The sequence below is a fragment of the Kogia breviceps genome, chromosome 11 (genome assembly GCF_026419965.1).
Source record: "Kogia breviceps isolate mKogBre1 chromosome 11, mKogBre1 haplotype 1, whole genome shotgun sequence".
Classification (NCBI taxonomy): Eukaryota; Metazoa; Chordata; class Mammalia; order Artiodactyla; family Physeteridae; genus Kogia; species Kogia breviceps.
In genome coordinates, this window is record NC_081320.1 from 77,563,791 (window position 1) to 77,582,594 (window position 18,804).

General features: G+C 47.2%; 1 protein-coding gene and 2 non-coding genes across 9 annotated transcripts in view; 2 read left to right on the forward strand and 1 right to left on the reverse strand.

The window, feature by feature from the left end:
* LTBP1 (latent transforming growth factor beta binding protein 1) overlaps positions 1-13,697 on the reverse strand; it is a 432,121-nt gene extending 418,424 nt beyond the window's left edge. For 5 of the 7 annotated variants that reach the window (XM_067007830.1, XM_067007829.1, XM_067007831.1 and 2 more), the window contains exon 1: positions 12,088-12,152. Coding sequence is in view for 2 of the 7 variants with exons in the window: in XM_067007826.1 (XP_066863927.1) it covers positions 12,088-12,158; positions 13,213-13,682 (541 nt within the window). In the remaining 5 variants the exon portion in view is untranslated. Of the gene's footprint in view, positions 1-12,087; positions 12,159-13,212 lie in introns of those variants that run through there. The other 2 variants (XM_067007826.1, XM_067007825.1) reach the window with 1 other exon arrangement.
* LOC131766046 (U6 spliceosomal RNA) lies at positions 5,313-5,419 on the forward strand. Its single transcript, XR_009338349.1, has one exon. It is a non-coding gene; the product is annotated as a U6 spliceosomal RNA (small nuclear RNA).
* Positions 13,698-18,407: 4,710 nt separating the features above from the next.
* Positions 18,408-18,522, forward strand: LOC131766032 (U5 spliceosomal RNA). The gene has a single exon (XR_009338335.1). It is a non-coding gene; the product is annotated as a U5 spliceosomal RNA (small nuclear RNA).
* The last annotated feature ends 282 nt before the right edge of the window (positions 18,523-18,804 follow it).

Here is an 18,804-nt window from a genome sequence, read left to right on the forward strand (position 1 = left end):
TAAAAAGATGGTTATGGTATTGATCACTACCCTCACACACAGAGCTCACATCAAGCTGGGAAGCACACACCCACAAGCGCACACACACAACAGTGATACAATGTGAAAACTGTAAAATAGATAGCTAGTGGGAACCCGCTGTAGAGCACAGGAAGCTCAGCTTGGTGCTCTCCGGTGACCTAGATGGGTGGGATTCGGGGCGGGGGGTAGGTCCAAGAGGGAGGAGATATATGTATACATATGGCTGATTCACTTCGTGTACAGCACAAACTAACACAACATTGTGAAGCAATTATACCCCAATTTAAAAAAAAAAAAGTTAAGACAGAAGAGGATTTGTATGCCCAATATTCACAAGAATGACTTGAATTAGGTTGGGTGATGAATGGCCCTATCCCCATTTATTTCATTCAGCTTGAAAAAAAATCTGAGGAGTTAATTAATTGATCTGCTTGAAACTTCACAGCTAATGGCAGAGACAGAAGAGAAGCACTCCCACTCTTGAACCAATGTAGCAAATGATACATCAAGGTGAGGTGGTACCTCTTAGCCGATTTAAATGGTTTTTACAATGAAACATGTTGAAGATGCTAATTGTTAACTGCCCACTTGATATGGTGCTAAATGTAACACATATGGGTGAAAGGATAGGGATCCTACTTTTATTTTATAGTAACAATAACAAACTGAAGTTCCTGCAAGATTGAAAGGGAGATTGGAATTGCTTGGTAATCCTATAAGAAATACAAACATTTTAAAGTCTACAAAGACAAAGGATCCTTATTATTATATTTTCCTTATTTTATGATTCTCTTTTCCTCCAGTGGCTTTTTGCTGGTTACATCTTCTTTCCCCTGTGAAGATTCTCCCTTAATTCATTACCAAAATATACTTCTGAAGGTTCCCCTCCAACCACTTAGTTCTCACCTTTAAATAACTGATGAGTAAATTGACCACATCAACTTCAGTTAAAAACACCTTCCTCCAGGGACTTCCTGGTGGTGCAGTGGTTAAGAATCCACCTGCCAATACAGGGGACACGGGTTCGAGCCCTGGTGCGGGAAGATCCCACATGCCGCGGAAGAACTAAGCCCGTGCGCCACAACTACCGAGCCTGCACTCTAGAGCCTGCGAGCCACAACTACTGAGCCCAAGTGCCACCACTACTGAAGCCCACACGCCTAGAGCCTGTGCTCCGCAACAAAGACACTGTAATGAGAAGCCCATGCCCCACTCGCCACAGCTAGAGAAAGCCCGCATGCAGCAACGAAGACCCAATGCAGCCAAAAATAAATAAATAAAACAAATTAAAAAAACAAAACCTTCCTCCAATTTGTCTTCCCATCCACTGACCAAACTCATCCTTCCTCTGGTCCAGCAGAACCAAGAGCATGTATTAAAAAACCAGCCCATCCATCTCCTAATTTACAAAACACGACATTTCGCAAACTGTTTACTTAGGTCCATGCCAACAATATTACTCAAATGTAGTGGAGTGAAAAAAACCACAGGGAAAAGTGTAGTTGGCCAAGAGAAGTATTTGGGGATCTAAAATTACAGGGAAAATCATACAACATTCATTTTACTTAGTCCCAAATCTCTATCAGATGATGTTTAGCAGAAAGATTCTAAAATTGGCAGTGAGAAAGGAAAAGCTGTCTTAAAGTTTGGGCCATGCCAGGGTAGCCTTCAGAGAAGTAGGAGGAAATGGAATAAGGTGGTGTGTCCTTGAAAAGCTGTCATAATAAGCAGTGTCTGTCAGGCAAAGGATAAGCACACAGAAAACATAGTAGAAAGAAAACCAAAGGAGAATTATTGCCCAAAGGTGAGAGGAAACAAAAAAGGAAGTAGAATTCTTTATGTAGCATTTAGAGGATAGTATTTACAACACAGCAAAAATCAGAGATGCTGATTCAATTCAATTCTACTCGATTCAGTTAGCATTTGTACCATGGCAAGGAAGAGAGCCTGGGAACTTAAAATGACAAAAAGAAAATCCTGCAGGACTTAGCTGGTGGCACAGTGGTTAAGAATCCTGCCGATGCATGGACCAACACAGGGTGGATCCCTGGTCCGGGAAGATCCCACATCCTGCGGACAAATAAGCCCATGTACCACAACTACTGAAGCCCGCGCACCCTAGAGCCCGTGCTCTGCGACGAGGAGTAGCCTCCGCTCTCCGCAACTAGAGAAAGCCTGTGTGCAGCAATGAAGACCCAACGCAGCCAAAAATAAATAAATTTATCTTTAAAAAGTGTTTTTTAAAAAAAAGAAAGAAAGAAAATGCCACTCCCCAGGAGCTCCACGTTGATGGGGAGGTAGATGCCCCCTCTCCCCTGGTCCAGCCATACCCAGAGCAAAGTAAGAGTGAAAACAGAGTGCTCCCAGAGAGGGGAAGAGAGAGCCATGACTTTCAGCAGGGGATCTGAGAAACACCAAGAGGGGTCGGTAAAAAGCTGAGGCGCCCAGGAGGGAGCGGGTCTAAGCAAGCAAACAGGAAGCCCTGAGAGCTCACATTTGTCAAATACTGTTGTGCGGGGGACAGGGGGACAGCTGCTCTCCAAGAACTCTTTGTATATTACTTCATGCACTCCCCCAACAAGCCTCTGAATGATGGCACAAACCATCATCACACCTGTCCTGTGAATGGGGGGTAACTTAGCCTTGCCCCAGCTCTCACAGTCCAAGGTCACATAGTGAGGATGTGTTGACAAAGTGTGAACATCAAGTTGGGTGCCTTGGATTCTAACTCCAAAGACTGAACTTCTAACCATGGACCTATACTGCCTCTAGTTCAGGGCAAGCAAAACTGAGGCCTAGTAAGGAGAGAGAGAAAGAGGAGGAAGGCAAGAAAGGCGGGTCAGGTGGGACAGTAACAGGTAGCATTTCCTTCTTATAACCACATTGTCTTGGGTCTAAATGACACCGTGCACACCGATTCTTGGTGCCCAATGCACTGTGCTTACATGAAATGTTCAATCCTTAATAATAAGCTAGGCAAATTAATAGGTGCATGTGAGCTTCTACAAATACAGCTCTGATGTATTTTTCCATAAGTACCAAAACAACCAGTTTGTGTCACACCAACAAATTATGTACTATTTTCTCTCCCCTAGAAAGATAGGAAACATCATTAGTAAAACATGCAGTTAGAGCAAGATTACCCTGGTGGCGCAGTGGTTAAGAATCTACCTGCCAGTGCAAGGGAAATGGGTTCGATCTTCTGGTCCCAGAAGATACCACATGCCACAGAGCAACTAAGCCTGTGTGCCACAGCTACTGAGCCTGTGCTCTCGAGTACGCGCACCACAACTACTGAGCCCACGCACTGCAGCTATTGAGCCCACGTGCCACAACTACTGAAGCCCGCGCGCCCAGAGCCCGTACTCCACCAACAACAGAAGCCACTGCAATGAGAAGCCTGTGCACCACCATGAAGAGTAGCCCCCGCTCGCCACAACTAGAGAAAGCCCATGTGCAGCAATGAAGACCCAACACAGCCAAAAAAAAAAAAGAGCAAGATTAGACCATAGTTTCTCCCTTATCTGTAAATTATTGTGCTTAATTATCACATCAGGGTGGTTTTAAAAACATGAGCCTGATGAGCAGCTGCTGGATATATTATTTTCTGCATTTTTGTGTATTTAAAATATTTTATACTTAAAAATAAAATATTTCGTGGAAAAAGCTCCCAGTGTGTTCCAAAGTGTTTCAACCTTTTTTTAAACCACTTTATTTAACTACCTATGTATCATTAACAATTTTGCAAGTGTCCAACTCTTGTAAAAATTACATGTATTTGGGCTTCCCTGGTGGCGCAGTGGTTGAGAGTCCGCCTGCCGATGCAGGGGACGCGGGTTCGTGCCCTGGTCCGGGAAGATCCCACATGCTGCGGAGCGGCTGGGCCCGTGAGCCATGGCCGCTGAGCCTGCGCGTCCGGAGCCTGTGCTCCGCAACGGGAGAGGCCACAACAGTGAGAGGCCCGCGTACCGCAAAAAAAACAAAACAAACAAAAAAAAAACCCACGTATTTATCATTCAACTAACTCAAGAAAAACTGGGTGTAATAACCCTGTATGCAGCCATCTTTGTACGTACTATTTAAATTTAAAACTGACCTAAAGCAATGTTTAGAGGGCTCCCGCCTTGACAAGTTTCTAAATTGCTAAGTGTTAGGCTTGGCCTTCACATTCCCACACAAAGTGTCATAAATATTGCCCAGGACAGGGTTCCTTCTGGATCACTGTTTCTCAAAAGGTGGGCCACCTCCATCAGCATCACCTGATGTGCTTATGAAATAAAAATCCCAGAGACTCTGATTCAAGAAAGCAGTTTAACAAACTCCTCCAGCGACCAGCTGCACATTCATGTTTAAGAGGCACCACAGAATCTCTTTAAAGCAGACCAAGTGGAAAGGGCCAGAGGTATAACCAAAATCACCAGTGGCCAATTCTTCACATTTTCTGCTCCCTGAAGCAGCCAGAGCTCCTGAATTAGGGAAGAAGCGCATTAGATCCACAGTCACAGACTATGTGGGAGGAACGCAACTGAGCCTCTACCCACCCACCCTGGAGTCATTGCTAGGGAATCCCTGACTGCCTCAGGGGTGGCCCAGCTCTGAGTAGCCCACTTCTCAAGCCCACGTGCAGAGCACCTATGGCCTTCTATTATGAGTTGAATGGTTCCCCCCACAAAGAAAGCTATGTTGGAGTCCTGATCCCTGGGTACCTTAGTTTGTGACCTTATTTGGAGATAGGGGCTTTACAGAGGTAATCAAGTTAAAAATGAGGTCATTAGGGTGAGCTCTAATCTGATATGACTGGAGTCCTTATAAAAAGGGGAAATTTGGACACAAAGATAGACATGCATAGAGGGGAAATGAGGTGAAGAAACACAAGGAGAAGACAGTCCTCTGCTAGCCAGGGAGAGAGGCCTGGAACAGATCTTCCCTCACAAGGAACCAACCCTCTCGACACCCTGATTTTGGACTCCTAGCCTCCAGAACTCTGAGACAATATATTTCTGTTGTTCTAAGCCACCCAGTTTACAGGCTTGGGAAATCACACAGTGAATTTAGGCAGTGAAAGCCAATCCAAAGCAGGGCTGTCGGGAGAGTCGAAGACCAAGACCTCAAGAGAGATGCTGCCACACTGGACGTCCAGGAAGCCTAGGGCAGTAGAAAGAACAATAAACCAAGAGCCACAGAGCTGGGGTGGGGTATGAGCCCTGCCCCCCATTTAAACAGGAGGGGTAATAAATCATGGCTGCCTGGTCTACACACCCAGGGTGTGAAGGTCAAGAAAATGCTCTCCAGTGCTGGCTTCTGCAGCACATATACTAATATTGGAAGGAAACAGAGAAGATTAGCATGACCCCTGCACAAGGATGACATGCAAATTCGTGAAGCATTCCTTTTTTTTTTTTTTTGAAAATAAAAGAAAGAAAGAGAACGCCCTCCACAGGCTCTAAAGCACTGCTCAAATTACCCTCCCCTCATCAGCAGCTCCCCCAGCCTCTGCTCTGATCTTGGTCAGTGTTACAAGCGTGGTGACACTGCCCTAGCACTCCTAGTTGCCCTGTTCATTGCTAGGAAGAACTTGGAAGCAAAATCTTCATTTTAGGAAAATGTATTTGAGCTCCCAAACATGTTTGAGTATGTTTGGAATATCCAAGACAACAAATAACAGGCTCAGAAACAGCAGACTCCTGTGGTGGCCAAAGGTCCTCTGAACAAGTCAGGCTTCCTAAGGGCCAAGGGTTCACTGGGCAGAGAAACACTTCAGGAAAGCAGGCCGGGCAGGGGCGGGAGGGCGGGGCGCTCAGCTTGGCCCAGGGGCTGCAGGGTTTCACAATGAAGGGTTTAAGTCTGATCGCAGCCCAGGATATATGGTTCCTAAATGTTTGTTTTAACCAGTGCTGAGAACACATATTTGACCCAGTGTGAACTTGACCTCTGGGTCCTTCTCCCTTCACCGGGGCGGTCTGTGCCGCACGACAAGATTTTCCAGCCGACCCTCCCACCCCTGCTCCCAGCACTGGGGCCGGGGCGGTGCTCCCAGCAGCTGCCACAATAAACCTCACTGTGGATCTATTGGCGAAGCAGCTGTCAATGGCCACAGCGGGCAGACGAAAACTGTGTGATCACTGGGCGCGAGTCCCGAGCTCAGCTAGCACAACGCCAAGCCAAGGGGGACAGGAGATGGCCTGAAAGGCCTCTGGCACCTGCAACTCCAGCCACACCCCACACTCATGGACGATGCCCTCGACTGCAGCAACTCTAAGCACCAAGGGCATATGTGACTATGTCTCTTCTGTATATAATTAAGGAAAATGTCTAGGGTTGGCTTTGGGTTTTTTTTTTTCCCCCAAAGCACTGTGGGCTGAATGCCAGTGGAAAAGCAATGGAATATCGATTTTCTGTTTCTTGCTAAGGAGAGAACAAGTCATTTGATGTGCCATGAGTTAAGTGAGTAAAAACAGACCCTGCACTCTCTACAGCTGGCTGCGTTTCTCCTCTATTCATAGACCCTGGCACATGGTAAAAGCTAAACAGATATCCGTTAAAGAAATGAAAGAACCATCCATGCATTTAGGGAGGGTCTGCCATGTGCCAGGCACCCGCTTTGGATTCAGATCTGCCATCTTTCCTGTTCCATCCACCTCATCCTGCCAACCCGGCCTCACCCTCGTCTTCCCTTTATTCTTTTGTGTTGTCTGTGCCCAAGTCCAGTCTCCTCTTTAAAGCTGAGCCCACTGGCAATGTCTCTCTCTGGCCTTCACTTACCCTGAGAGGGACACAGAAAGATTGGAACAACCAAGAGGGGGTGGGTTCAGTTTATAGACAGAGGGAACAAAATGCAAAAATGGGGATAGGCCAAAAAAAAGTTAACACCCTGCCAATAAATGTGAACCCCTTGGGAAGGGAACAGATGCAGTGCCTTCTCCTTTGCCCAAAATGGACGTCACTATCAGCAGTCATTCCACATTAATAACTAAAATGCCGTATCTCGAGCTGTGATTTCAATTCCTAGAGACACACATACAGAGGGTGTCTGGAAAAGAAGCATTAACATGCAACTGGGCATCTCTATGTAGAGACTGGGTGGCTTAAAGTCCTCAGGGCTGCCATTGCGGACACCCACATCCATTCCCTCTGCCCCTGTGGGTCCACTGCTGTTTGTTTCACAGCTCTCTGACTGGCAATTTCAGGTTCGCTAAATCTTCAGTCTTCAGAAGCATTTGCCTATGGCCCATTTAAATTAAGTTTCAATCAACTAAAAACAATCCAGTCTGCCTCTAAGGGGCACCGTGTTCTCCTCACAGGATTAAGCAAACTGAACAATAGAAACACATCCCAACTCTTACGCAGAAATATTTTTTGCATCAACTGGAAAACAGTCTCTACAAATTGAAATTCTTCAGCTAAACCCTTTCAATTATCCTCAAAATAGAATTGACAATTACAAGGCATCCTTGCTGTTGATTTACATTTCATGTGCACATTTAAATGTGCATACACATTGTATGATAACTACTACCTTTTTTAAATTTGAAGTATAGTTGTTTTAATGTTGTGTTAATTATATATATGATGATTACAATCTTAATAAGGAAATTCATGTTGACATGCCATTGGTTTTTGTATTTGTGAAGTGTAATAAACCATATCCAAGTGCAATTGTTCAATCTCAGCATGATAAGGAAGTGAGAGAGGAAAGAGACCACAAATCAATTTCTTTTGCAGAGTCTAAATTTCACTAGTATTTACCAAAGTAGTTGTAGTCACAAAAACTGGTGTCAGAATTTTTTCCATTCAATTTATGAATACCTTAGGGGAGTATTTTCCATCTAAACAGCAAGCTTTACACAAAGAAAACTAGAGATACACAAATAATCTAATAGTTAGTCTCTTTCAAAGTTCTTTTAAAATAAATCATTCTGGTGGCTTCCCTGGTGGCACAGTGGTTGAGAGTCCGCCTGCCGACGCAGGGGACGCGGGTTCGTGCCCCGGTCCGGGAAGATCCCACATGCCGCGGAGCGGCTGGGCCCGTGAGCCGTGGCCGCCGAGCCTGCGCGTCCGGAGTCGATGCTCCGCAACGGGAGAGGCCACAACAGTGAGAGGCCCACGCATCGCCAAAAAAATATATATATATATATAAATCATTCTGGGATACAGAACAACCCACCCTACTTTATTTCTTTTTTCTCAGTAATCAAAGCCAGGCAGGATGGAAGTGACTGGCTTTTTCATTTATTCCTTTTTTTATTCATCTATATTGAGGTATAATTGACAAATAAAAATTGTATATGTTTAAAGTGTATAACAATGTTTTGATATATGCACACATTGTAAAATAAGCACCACAGTCAAGTTAATAAACATACCCATCACCACACAGTTAACATTTTTGTGTTGTGTGTGTGGTGGGAACACTCTTAAGATCTACCCTGTGAAGAAATTTCAAGTATATAACACAGTGCTGTTAACTATAGTCACACCGCTGTATATTAGATCTCCAGAACTTATTCATCCTGAGGGACTGAAACTTTGTACCCCTTGACCAATATCTCCCTATTTCCCCCTCCCCCAGCCCTAAACTACTTTAAAGCTATAATATAAAAAGGGATCCACATGTACATTCTTTGAAAAGAAGATGATGACAATAGCTAGAGAAACATACATAGGGAAAAAAGAAAACCAAATAATAGATAAATGAGACAGGATTTACTTGGCTTGATTCAATAATAAACTCCAAGACTCCTTCTGGTTTCATCAAGGCTTTCACATCCATCATTCTATTTCACCTTGATACCTGTAACAATCCCAGAAAGTAGTCAAGTCTGGGGGTTTTTTTGTTTTGTTCTGTTTTTTTGGCCACGCCGTACGGCATGTGGGATCTTAGTTCCCCAACCAGGGATCGAACCCACACCCCCTGCAGTGGAAACGCGGAGTCTCATCCACTGGACCACCAGGGAAGTCCCAGTAGTCAAGTTTTTAGCACAGTCATTTCAGGATGGGAAAATATAAGGGTCAGAGAGGTCAAATGAATTCCCCAGGGCCACACGGCTAGTGAAGGCTTGAGGGTTTCAACTCAGGCTTCCTGAACCCAAGGCCAGGGGTCTTTCCTGGTGTCACACTGCCTAGCCATGGACACAAGTTTTGCCGCATCAGTGGTAACCCCAGTTGTGTGAAGGTATAAGGGTCCCTCATCTCCCTGGCTCTGCACAGGGAGACAAACACAAGACCCCCCCATTGAAACATATCCATCTAGCGTATATTACTTTGGATTGAGCACTGACCTAACGCAGCATCATTTTTAAAAACACAACTGTTGGTGGGAGGGAGGGTGACAAAAGAGGGAAGAGTTATGGGAACATATGTATATGTATAACTGATTCACTTTGTTGTAAAGGAGAAACTAACCCACTATTGTAAAACAGTTATACTCAAATAAAGATGTTAAAAAAAATAAATAAATAAATAAATAAAAATAAAAATAAAAAAAATAAAAACACAACTGTTCTTGAAAGAAGTTGTGATTTAAGCTTCCAGCATTTAGGCCTGAATTAATTTGTCAGATTGGGCAGTACTGGAAGGCTAACGTTGCATTGATTGCTTAGGTCCCGGTGCTGTCCAAGGGCTACCTTCTAGAAGCTGGAAGGATAACTTGAACCAAAAGCCGGAAGCATTTGTTATTGATATCATGAGACTAAGCCAACGGAGCAACTTCCTCTGGAACACTGTATACAGTAACTGTTCAACCCTAACTTTTCTGACGGGTAGCCTTTTGCAGCCTTTCTCTTTCTGGGTCACCAGAGGGCAAACCTGGCTAAACCGAGGCACACTTGTGCCCTTGCCTCCCTCACCTGGAGAAGCAGGAAGCCATGAGGTGATTCCTCAAGATCAGACGTTCTCCTTCTAGAGCACCTTTTTTTTTTTCTTTGCGGTACGCGGGCCTCTCACTGTTGTGGCCTCTCCCGTTGCGGAGCACAGGCTCTGGACGCGCAGGCTCAGCGGCCATGGGTCACGGGCCCAGCCGCTCCGTGGCTTGTGGGATCTTCCCGGACCGGGGCACAAACCTGTGTCCCCTGCATCGGCAGGCGAATTCTCAACCACTGTGCCACCAGGGAAGCCCTAGAGCATCTTTGGATCTTCTAGAACATCTTTGGATCTGCAAATCCTCAGACAACCTAAGAATGGGGTACTACTCTCTTTTCAGAGAGGGCACTCAACGGCATCATTTGCCAAGTAAACTTCTTTGAAAGTCTTAACACATTCTCTCTAATGGGCATCAAGGAGCACTCGCCATCATCTATAACAACTTGCTCTGTATCTTTAATCTTTACACAGCAATACCCCACTTTACACAGCAATGCTGCTGTCATGGATGGGCTGTCTGCACATAACAGGCAAACAACATCATATCGGGTTTTGAGCAGGAGTTACCAACGGGAGGAGACGGTATATAATTGGACCTAAGCAATTGTAAATTCCGGAAAATGCTGGTGCACTATTGTCGAGTGTAATCTAAGAAGAAGTGAAGAATTACGACTTAATCTAAAATGCCTGGGGCTTCCCTGGTGGCACAGTGGTTAAGAATCCCCCTGCCTATGCAGGGGACACCGGTTCGAGCCCTGGTCCGGGAAGATCCCACATGCCGCAGAGCAACTAAGCCCGTGTGCCACAACTACTGAGCCTGCGCTCTAGAGCCCATGCACCACAACTACTGAGCCCACGTGCCACAGCTACTGAAGCCCGCGCACCTAGAGCCCGTGTTCCGCAACAAGAGAAGCTACTGCAATGAGAAGCCTGCGCACCACAACAAAGAGTAGCCCCCGCTCGTCACAACTAGAGAAAGCATGCAAGCAGCAAGGAAGACCCAACACAGCCAAAAATAAATAAATAAAATAAATTTAAAATTAAAAATAAAATGCCTACAACCCTGAGTATTTCTGATCTAGCGGTTTGAGTTCAATAACAAGGAGGCTGATTAGTGAGTTCATCATGTCTGCCACTACTCCTTGATCACAGTCAAATCATAACCCACCTGGACATTGCTTTTTACAAAACTAAAGCCACTATGCCAAAGTCCTGTTTCTTTCAGGGATTGAAGGCATCTTCCAACAAGCAAGTTCACCAGAATGACTGTAATAGAAACGACCGTAATAGAAAATATTTTTAATTCATTCACAAGCACTTTAAAATCCAAACCATATACAAGACAAATTGCTAAATTTTCCTTATTACACTGAATACCAATAAGCAGCTAAAATTTTGAACGATTCTAATCCACATGTTTATGGTTCAAACTCTATGCAGAGAACACGTAAGAATGCTTAACTTTTTCTGAATGGAAGTAAGATTTTTTTACTTCCAATTAGTACCAGACAGAATCAACTCGTCAAGAGGACCCTCAAAGAATATTTTACCTTAATCCTTAATTTCACAATGCAGAGGGAAATATTTTCTGATGTTCTCAAATCTATATGCATCATTAATACATGTTTCAAAACACTCCTAAGCCTGTGTATTAGCTGGAGAAGCAATGCAGGAACACCCGCTTGTCAGTTCTGAAGAACGGTAGAGTGGTTACCTCCTAGGAAACAGGCCACAAGGATGGCAGATTCTGAGTGCTGTTTTCAGAAAGCTTTAACACTACTGATGTTTTATTCCAGAGCAGGGCCTCCTACTTCCCATTCCACTCCTACCATCAACTTAAAGAATGTTTTTCATTTGTCGATATCCATGTTTAAATTAATTGTACTGGTTCTGCCATATGGTACATCCTCCAATGGGAATTTCTTTTCCTAGCCCCTGATTCAAGGTTGTAACAGAGTAATTAATACCACGGTTGGGTGCAAGGGAATCTTGGAGCACGGAACGGTTTTGTACAATGAATTGCTGCTGGCCTTGATACCATCATTACCCTGGCCCAGCCCTTCCTGGGTGGTGATGAAGGCTTCAGATAACGCGGTAGATTGCATCAAGGACATTGCATAGCCTCTTCAAGTGACCCCTGTGGGATGTCCCATGTGAACAGACCCACTTCACCTACTGTGCAGGGCTGCTGTGAACATGGAAACTTACGTTTGGTGCATCTCTGGGAGCCAGGGGCCTTACTCCAGCCATGGCAGCACTGCCCTCCACAGACATTGACCCTGAAACAAACAAAGCAAGATCCCTGAGTCCAGTAGTAGCGACACTCCCCAAGCCTCCAGGGGGCTCCTGCAAGCCCAGTCTCCTGCTTCCCCACTCCTCTGGCTTCGAAACAGGGACCCAGGATGTCCAACCCAAAGCTGCCCAAGCAGAAGGGTAAGGACAGTGTATCAGGGAAGGATGGGAGAACCAAAACCTCCATAACCTAGAACTATACAGGAGGGGAGAACAAGGTCCAAATAAACGGTTCTCTTAACTCCAAAAGTAAAGTAGAGCCAAATGTATTTTGTGTATTATCTGCGCCCACGTTTCAAATTGAATCTGAGTTTCAGAGAGAGGCGGCCAAACAGGAGTGAAATCACAACGCTTGGAACCCACCCCTGAAGAAAAAACAACAACAAATAAGCAAAACAAGTCTTCCCCCACACTCTCAACCTGTGATTAATGAGGAGGAGGGGCAGGGAGGACGTTTATGAACGCCCAGTAACAGAAACTATCCAACCGAAACTCCTGTCAGTGCTAAGACACGCCGCCCCAGGAAAACAGACCCCACAGGTGCAGGGAAGCCAAGCTCACAATTACTAGGATGCTGAAAATTCCAGGTCACAGAACAGGAAGTGGATCTTTACAGGCAGCCCTCCTCCAAACTTTTTTTTTTTCCCATTAGCCCGAAAAAAAAAATTAAACTGAGCTGCAAAGAGAAGTTTAATTGATGCTGAGGGATTAAGCTGTAGTGACTTCATGTTTACGCCCATCTTCTAGGAGTAGTTTGGTTCGCGCACAGGAGGTTACGCCCCAGGCAGAAATGCCTTTTGTGTTTACCCGCAGCTCAGTAACAATGCGATCGGAGTTTATCCTCGGTCAGAGTTCCCCGGCTTCCCCGCACTCCGCTCTTCCCGCCGCGCTGCAAGGAGGCAGGCAGAGGCGGGCGGGGAGGAGACAACCCACCGACGGCGCACGACGCCCACGGCCACCGCTGGGCTCCAAGGGGGCTGCGACTCCCCGGGTCCCCGCGCGGGCGGCGCGCGCGAGGAAGGAGGGAGGGTGTGGGCTTACCCCTGCAGCTGCTGCTTCTGGTGAACCTGCAGCCTCGAGACCCCGCTGTTCTGGGTCTCCTGCGGCACTTTGGAGCGCACCGCTTGCCTGCCTTGTTTGGCGAACGGGGCGGCCGCCGGGTGACCGCCAGGCTTGGGGTGGAGCTGCCCGCCGGAGCCCCCGGGACGCGCCGGCTCCGGCGGTGGCGGTGGCGGCGGCCGGAGCCCCTGCAGGGCCGCGCCGCCGGGCGGGCTGGTGCGCCGAGTCCGCTCCGAGGGGGCCCCGGCGCCCGCCGAGCTACGGCTGTACCTGGCGTTGAGCGCGACGTTGAAGGTCCGCGGGCGCTGGGGCCCGCCCAGGGGCAAGGCGCCCGCCGCCAGGCCGGGGCCCGGGCGCACCACGTACGTGATCCTCCGCACCCGGCACTGCACCGAGGACGCGAGCAACCCTGCCCAGAGCAGGAGCCCCCACCTGAGCCAGGCCCCCGCCATCGCGGGCCCCAGCCGGCGCCCCCGGCCCCCGCCCCCGGCCGCGCCGCTCGCCCGGTGCGGCCGCCCGCGCGCGCTCAGGCTCCCCCGAGAAAAACCGGGAGCCCGGGAAAGGCGGGGAGGAGGAAAACTCGGTTGCAGGAGAGGAAGTTCTGCGGGCTGCTGAACGGCCCCAGACCCCAGCCGAAAGCGGCGGGGAGGAGGGGGCGGGGTGGGGGTGGGGAACGCGGGGCCCGGCAGGGGAGGGGCGAGGGGCGCGGGCCGCGCAAGGTGAGGGTCCGCTCGTCACGCCGCCGGCTCAGGGGCTGCCGCGCCAGGGACCCGGCGAGAGTGGGCGAGGCGGGTGTGAGCGCGCGGGACGCTCAGCGGCAGCCCGGGCTGCAAAATCTTTAAAAAGTTTCTCTCGCCGTGGAACCGAGTGTCAGATCTGAACAGCCAATCTCCGGCAGACGTGACGTCAGGCAGTAAATCCTAATTGGGGAAAGCGTGAGATGAGCCCGAGAACACGCCGCCACCCTCCACATCCACATCGATTGTTCCTATGGTTCGGCAAAGCAGAGGTCCCCGCTCCTCGATCCCGTCTCCCGGGAAAGGACAAAGGACTCGGCAAAGTCACTGAACGGTCCTTTCCTTCTAGAAGCCCCACAGGACTCATTTGATACTGTCTGGAAGGCATTTCCAGTCATTTTCTTATCCGTGTTTGCTCGGATACTTGATGCGGGTATTGGATTAAAATACCAATCGGGCCCCAGAAAGGACTGCTCGGGGTGCGCTGAGTGTCCATCGAAAGTGTTTAGATGGTTCTCTTTGGGATTGTAAACTCCGCTTGACTGTTTCTGAGTGTGCAGCTTCTGGTACCCTACTCCTCTCTTGGCATGTACCAGGGTGGACAGCAGGGGGCGCCCGCGTAGACGGGGAAAACCGCAACAGGAATCGACCCCGCCGGAGCAGTCCTGGTGAAAAGGCCTCTATGACAGGAATACAGGGCTTAGGATCCATGACAACGCCAAGCCATTATTAGTCTCTTTTTAAAGTCAGATCAGTTTCCTGGACCCCTATCCGAAAGGAAAGGATCACTCACTGGAGATGACCCAAAATCACATTAAGGGAGATGCAGAATGTCCCAGGGGACAGAGTCCCTGGGGTCAGGGTGCTTTTGGGTGGAAACCATGAAATGGTAACATATTTACTTCTGGCATTTGAATTTAAAACGGTGTCTTCAGCAGCATTCACACTTTTATTACATGAATGCAATAGAAAACCCCACATTGGCTAGTGGACGGTTGGTAGCAGGTGACAATGGTTTAAGAAGAATTAATAGAAAATGATTTAAAGATGAAGAAACTTAATCCCTTAATCTATTTTTTTCGTACTTTGGAGAAAGACCTCCAGTATTTGATTTGGCAGGAGAGGGTCTCAGCCCATCTGCCGGAGCACCAGTTTCATGTGAGAACACACTCTGAGAGCCAGTCACAGAATAAACAGCATCTGACCAGAGGGAGAGACCTCGGTTCAGTCCTAACACTGCCGCTAAGTAGCTGAAAGACCACAGGCAGTTCACCTCTCCTCTCTGAACCTCGACTTCCTCCCCTATAATCCAACAGAGAAGTTGGATTAAAAATTCCTTCCAGCCCTAAGAGTCTGTGGCTCTAAGAACATCCCTGTGGACAAGATGAGTGAGGTCACTCAAGGTCAGTCTCTGAGGCAGGCCAAAGGGAACCAGCTGAGAAGATTGAGGAAGGAGGGTGGGTGAAGAAACTGCCTCCCAGCCTGGGATTCTGTAGAAAGGACATAGCACAAGCTAATAAATATCCACCAAGTGCTACTCTGAGGCAAGCAGAGAGGCTGACCCTTTGCAGATACAAAGTATCACAGGCACAACCTTTTTGTTCTGCAGAAACTTCCTATCTGGTTAGAGAGAAAAAATGTAAATAAACAAAAGCTTTTAAAAAAGAGAAATAAAGCAACAGTTTGAGATAATAACAGAACTCTCCCAAAGAAGTATCTGATTTGTGAGAGGCCAATGTCACTGTACAACCCATAATTCTTTGTCATCTCATGGAGAATTCACAACATGTAGGGAAAACATTTCCTACCTGCAGCTCAAAGCAGTCTGCGAGATTCTCTCTCTCAGCAAGGGATGATGAGCAGCTGTTGAAGCGGATGGGGGCAGGGGGTGTCTGGAAGCGATAACCCCATGCTGAAGAGCCTAGGATGGAAAGAAGACGTGTCACACAGGTGAAAGCTCAGGAAATAGTGATGGACAGCATCACCAAAGGACCAGACTGCAGTCTGTGGTGGTGGGTGAGCTCTTCTTGTTAGGCACTCCAGGACTCAGATGGAAGGCATACATCAAAGCCTGTGTCGGTCGATGAGAGGCAGCTGCCTGCAGAGGGCAGAGTCTGGACAGGGATCCAGAGGGCTGGGCTGGAGCAGTGTGGCTGCTTCACTTCCCATGGGAACTTGAGCAAGTCATTTCACCTGACAGCCTGTTTCCAGAGCGCCTGGAGATCAACCCAAGGTCCTCACATTTGGGGACAGCAATGAGCTCAACCATGCTCTCTGACTCTGCAGAAAAAAAAAAAAAAAAAAGTTTGAAAAGATACAACGCGGGCTTCCCTGGTGGCGCGGTGGTTGAGAGTCCGCCTGGCGATGCAGGGGACACGGGTCTGGGAAGATCCCACATGCCGCGGAGCAGCTGGGCCCATGGGCCATGGCCGCTGAGCCTGCGCGTCCGGAGCCTGTGCTCCGCAACGGGAGAGGCCACAACAGTGAGAGGCCCGTGTACCGCAAAAAAAAAAAAAAAAAAAAAGATACAATGCAATCTTTCTTTCTCTTGACCTACAGCAAAGTAGAGGTGGGTATCTCACCCTGGTCTTCAATCTGATTACGACCTGTCTTATGACAGATTTGGATACGTTACAATCAGGTGATCTCTGAAATGTAACCACAGGAAGAATCTCTAGTGTAAATATTAATCTCATCGGTGACTGTTCCATATACATTTGTATGCATGTGTGTTTATATACAACCATTAATGTGGTAATATACACATAAGCAAGCAGCCCCACTCTAGTAGAGAAACTCCAGCAAAGTCGCAGTTTTTCCACATCAGTCTCTTGCTATCTACATAACTAGTAAGATAACCCTTGAAAAAATGTGTTGTGCAACCTATGTACCATCATATGAGATGGTCACTCATCTAAAACACTGAACTCGCTATTAATCTGAAAATGAAAGCCCAGTTTCTGTCAGGCATGGGGACCAGCCTTTGCCAAGTTTAGACCCCGTTTAATGCCAAGACCCCTAGGTTTCAAGGTCCATTTATATTGGCAGTACACAACTTCCTGGTTCAAAACACAAATCTTTAAAGATCTCATAAACTTCTTGGACTTCAGATGGTTTTTACAAAACAATACTCAGATGAGCTAAGTGTAAATGAATCAGAAAAAAGGATTATATTTCCCATAAAAACTCATGGGTTTGAGGATTAGGGGAAGAAGGGAAGGCTGGCAAATGCCAAACTTTTTAAAGCACTTTGAAACCATTAGTCAAATTCGAAATGCAGCCAGTTTCCCTCATCCTTACATTTTATGAGTTTTGTAATTGAAAATCTTTTCCTACATTTAAGATCAGCTACGAATCAACTTTTGTGGCTGCCTACGATAAGACTCCCTTCCAGGGCTTCCCTGGTGGCGCAGTGGTTGAGAGTCCGCCTGCCGATGCAGGGGACACGGGTTCGTGCCCCGGTCCGGGAGGATCCCACATGCCGCGGCGCGGCTAGGCCCGTGAGCCGTGGCCGCTGAGCCTGCGCGTCTGGAGCCTGTGCTCCGCAGCGGGAGAGGCCACAGCAGTGAGAGGCCCGCGTACCGCAAAAAAAAAAAAAAAAAAAAAAAAAAAAAAGAATCCCTTCCACCCATATTTTCTTCCAGCCAAGGATTTCATGGAGCCTCTCTTAGTTCTAATTTCATTATGAAATTCTTAGAAAGAGAGAGGGGAGAAGAGACAGAGAGAAATAGGAATTCAGTGAGTTGTAGACAAAAGGAAGAGAAAGGAGAGTAAAAGCAAGAGAGAGAGGGAGATTGAGGAATGGAAAAGAAAGGGACGGGAAAACAGGAGAGAAAGTGTGAAGACAAAAAAAAGAGGGGATGCAGTGGAAGGAGGGACAAAAAAAAAAGGTGTGTGGAGGGAAGCTAGGAAGAGGATGGATTGGAGAAGTGCAAACTGAAGGAGAAATCAATGAAGGAGAAGAGGAGCAAAAAGGTAGGAGGAGGGGAAAAGGAAAAAGGAAATATAGGGAGAGAAGAATTATACCCAGCAGCCACAGGCTAATCTCAGGTTGTTCACCAGGATCCTGGCAGCCATTTCTGAACCTCGGCTGGTTCTGACCTGAACATCAGCTTGTCCAGGTTTGGACTAGAATTAAACCTGTGACCTTAGAAGGTGCTAGCATGGTGGCTGGCTGGCTGCCCTACACCACATGCGAAGCGGGAGGCACAGGACGTCCCCTGTTCTCTCACACAAGCTGGTGGCCAAAGACCACAGCTTCAGCTCGAGATGCCTGCAAGTAGGTACTGCATTTACTCTTGTGGTCCTCTCCCTTGTTCTTTCAACCATTTCATCAAAAGAGCAGAGATGAAGGAGATTAGAAATGTGTGAGTTCCGCCACGTTTAACTCAGCTTCCATGAAAAATCACACAGAGCTTTACCAATGAAGAAGTAAAGCTGATACTCTGGTTTCTCTTCAGATCATATAAATCTTTCGCCTTTTACTAAAGATTTCTGTGGAGAGGAACAATTCTGAGTTTTTACCCAATTTTTTGAGTTCTTGCATTTGCAAGGCCAATTAAAACATAAAAGAAATAAAGCTGAGACTCAACCCATGGAGGTATCAGTGTTTCTGCCAAGATGTGTCAGCAAGATGGAGACAGAGCTGATGTGCAGAGAAAGATGAGGTGTCCCTGGAACTGAGCAACAAGTGCAACCAAGGTTTACACCAGTGCTTTCCTTCCCTTTAAAGCTTCAGGTTTGAAATCTAAGCATCCTTAGTTGTCATTCAACAAATGTTTGTTGACCCTAGGACCCCCAGCTAGCCTACTGTAAACCCATACAGCAAAATCAAAAC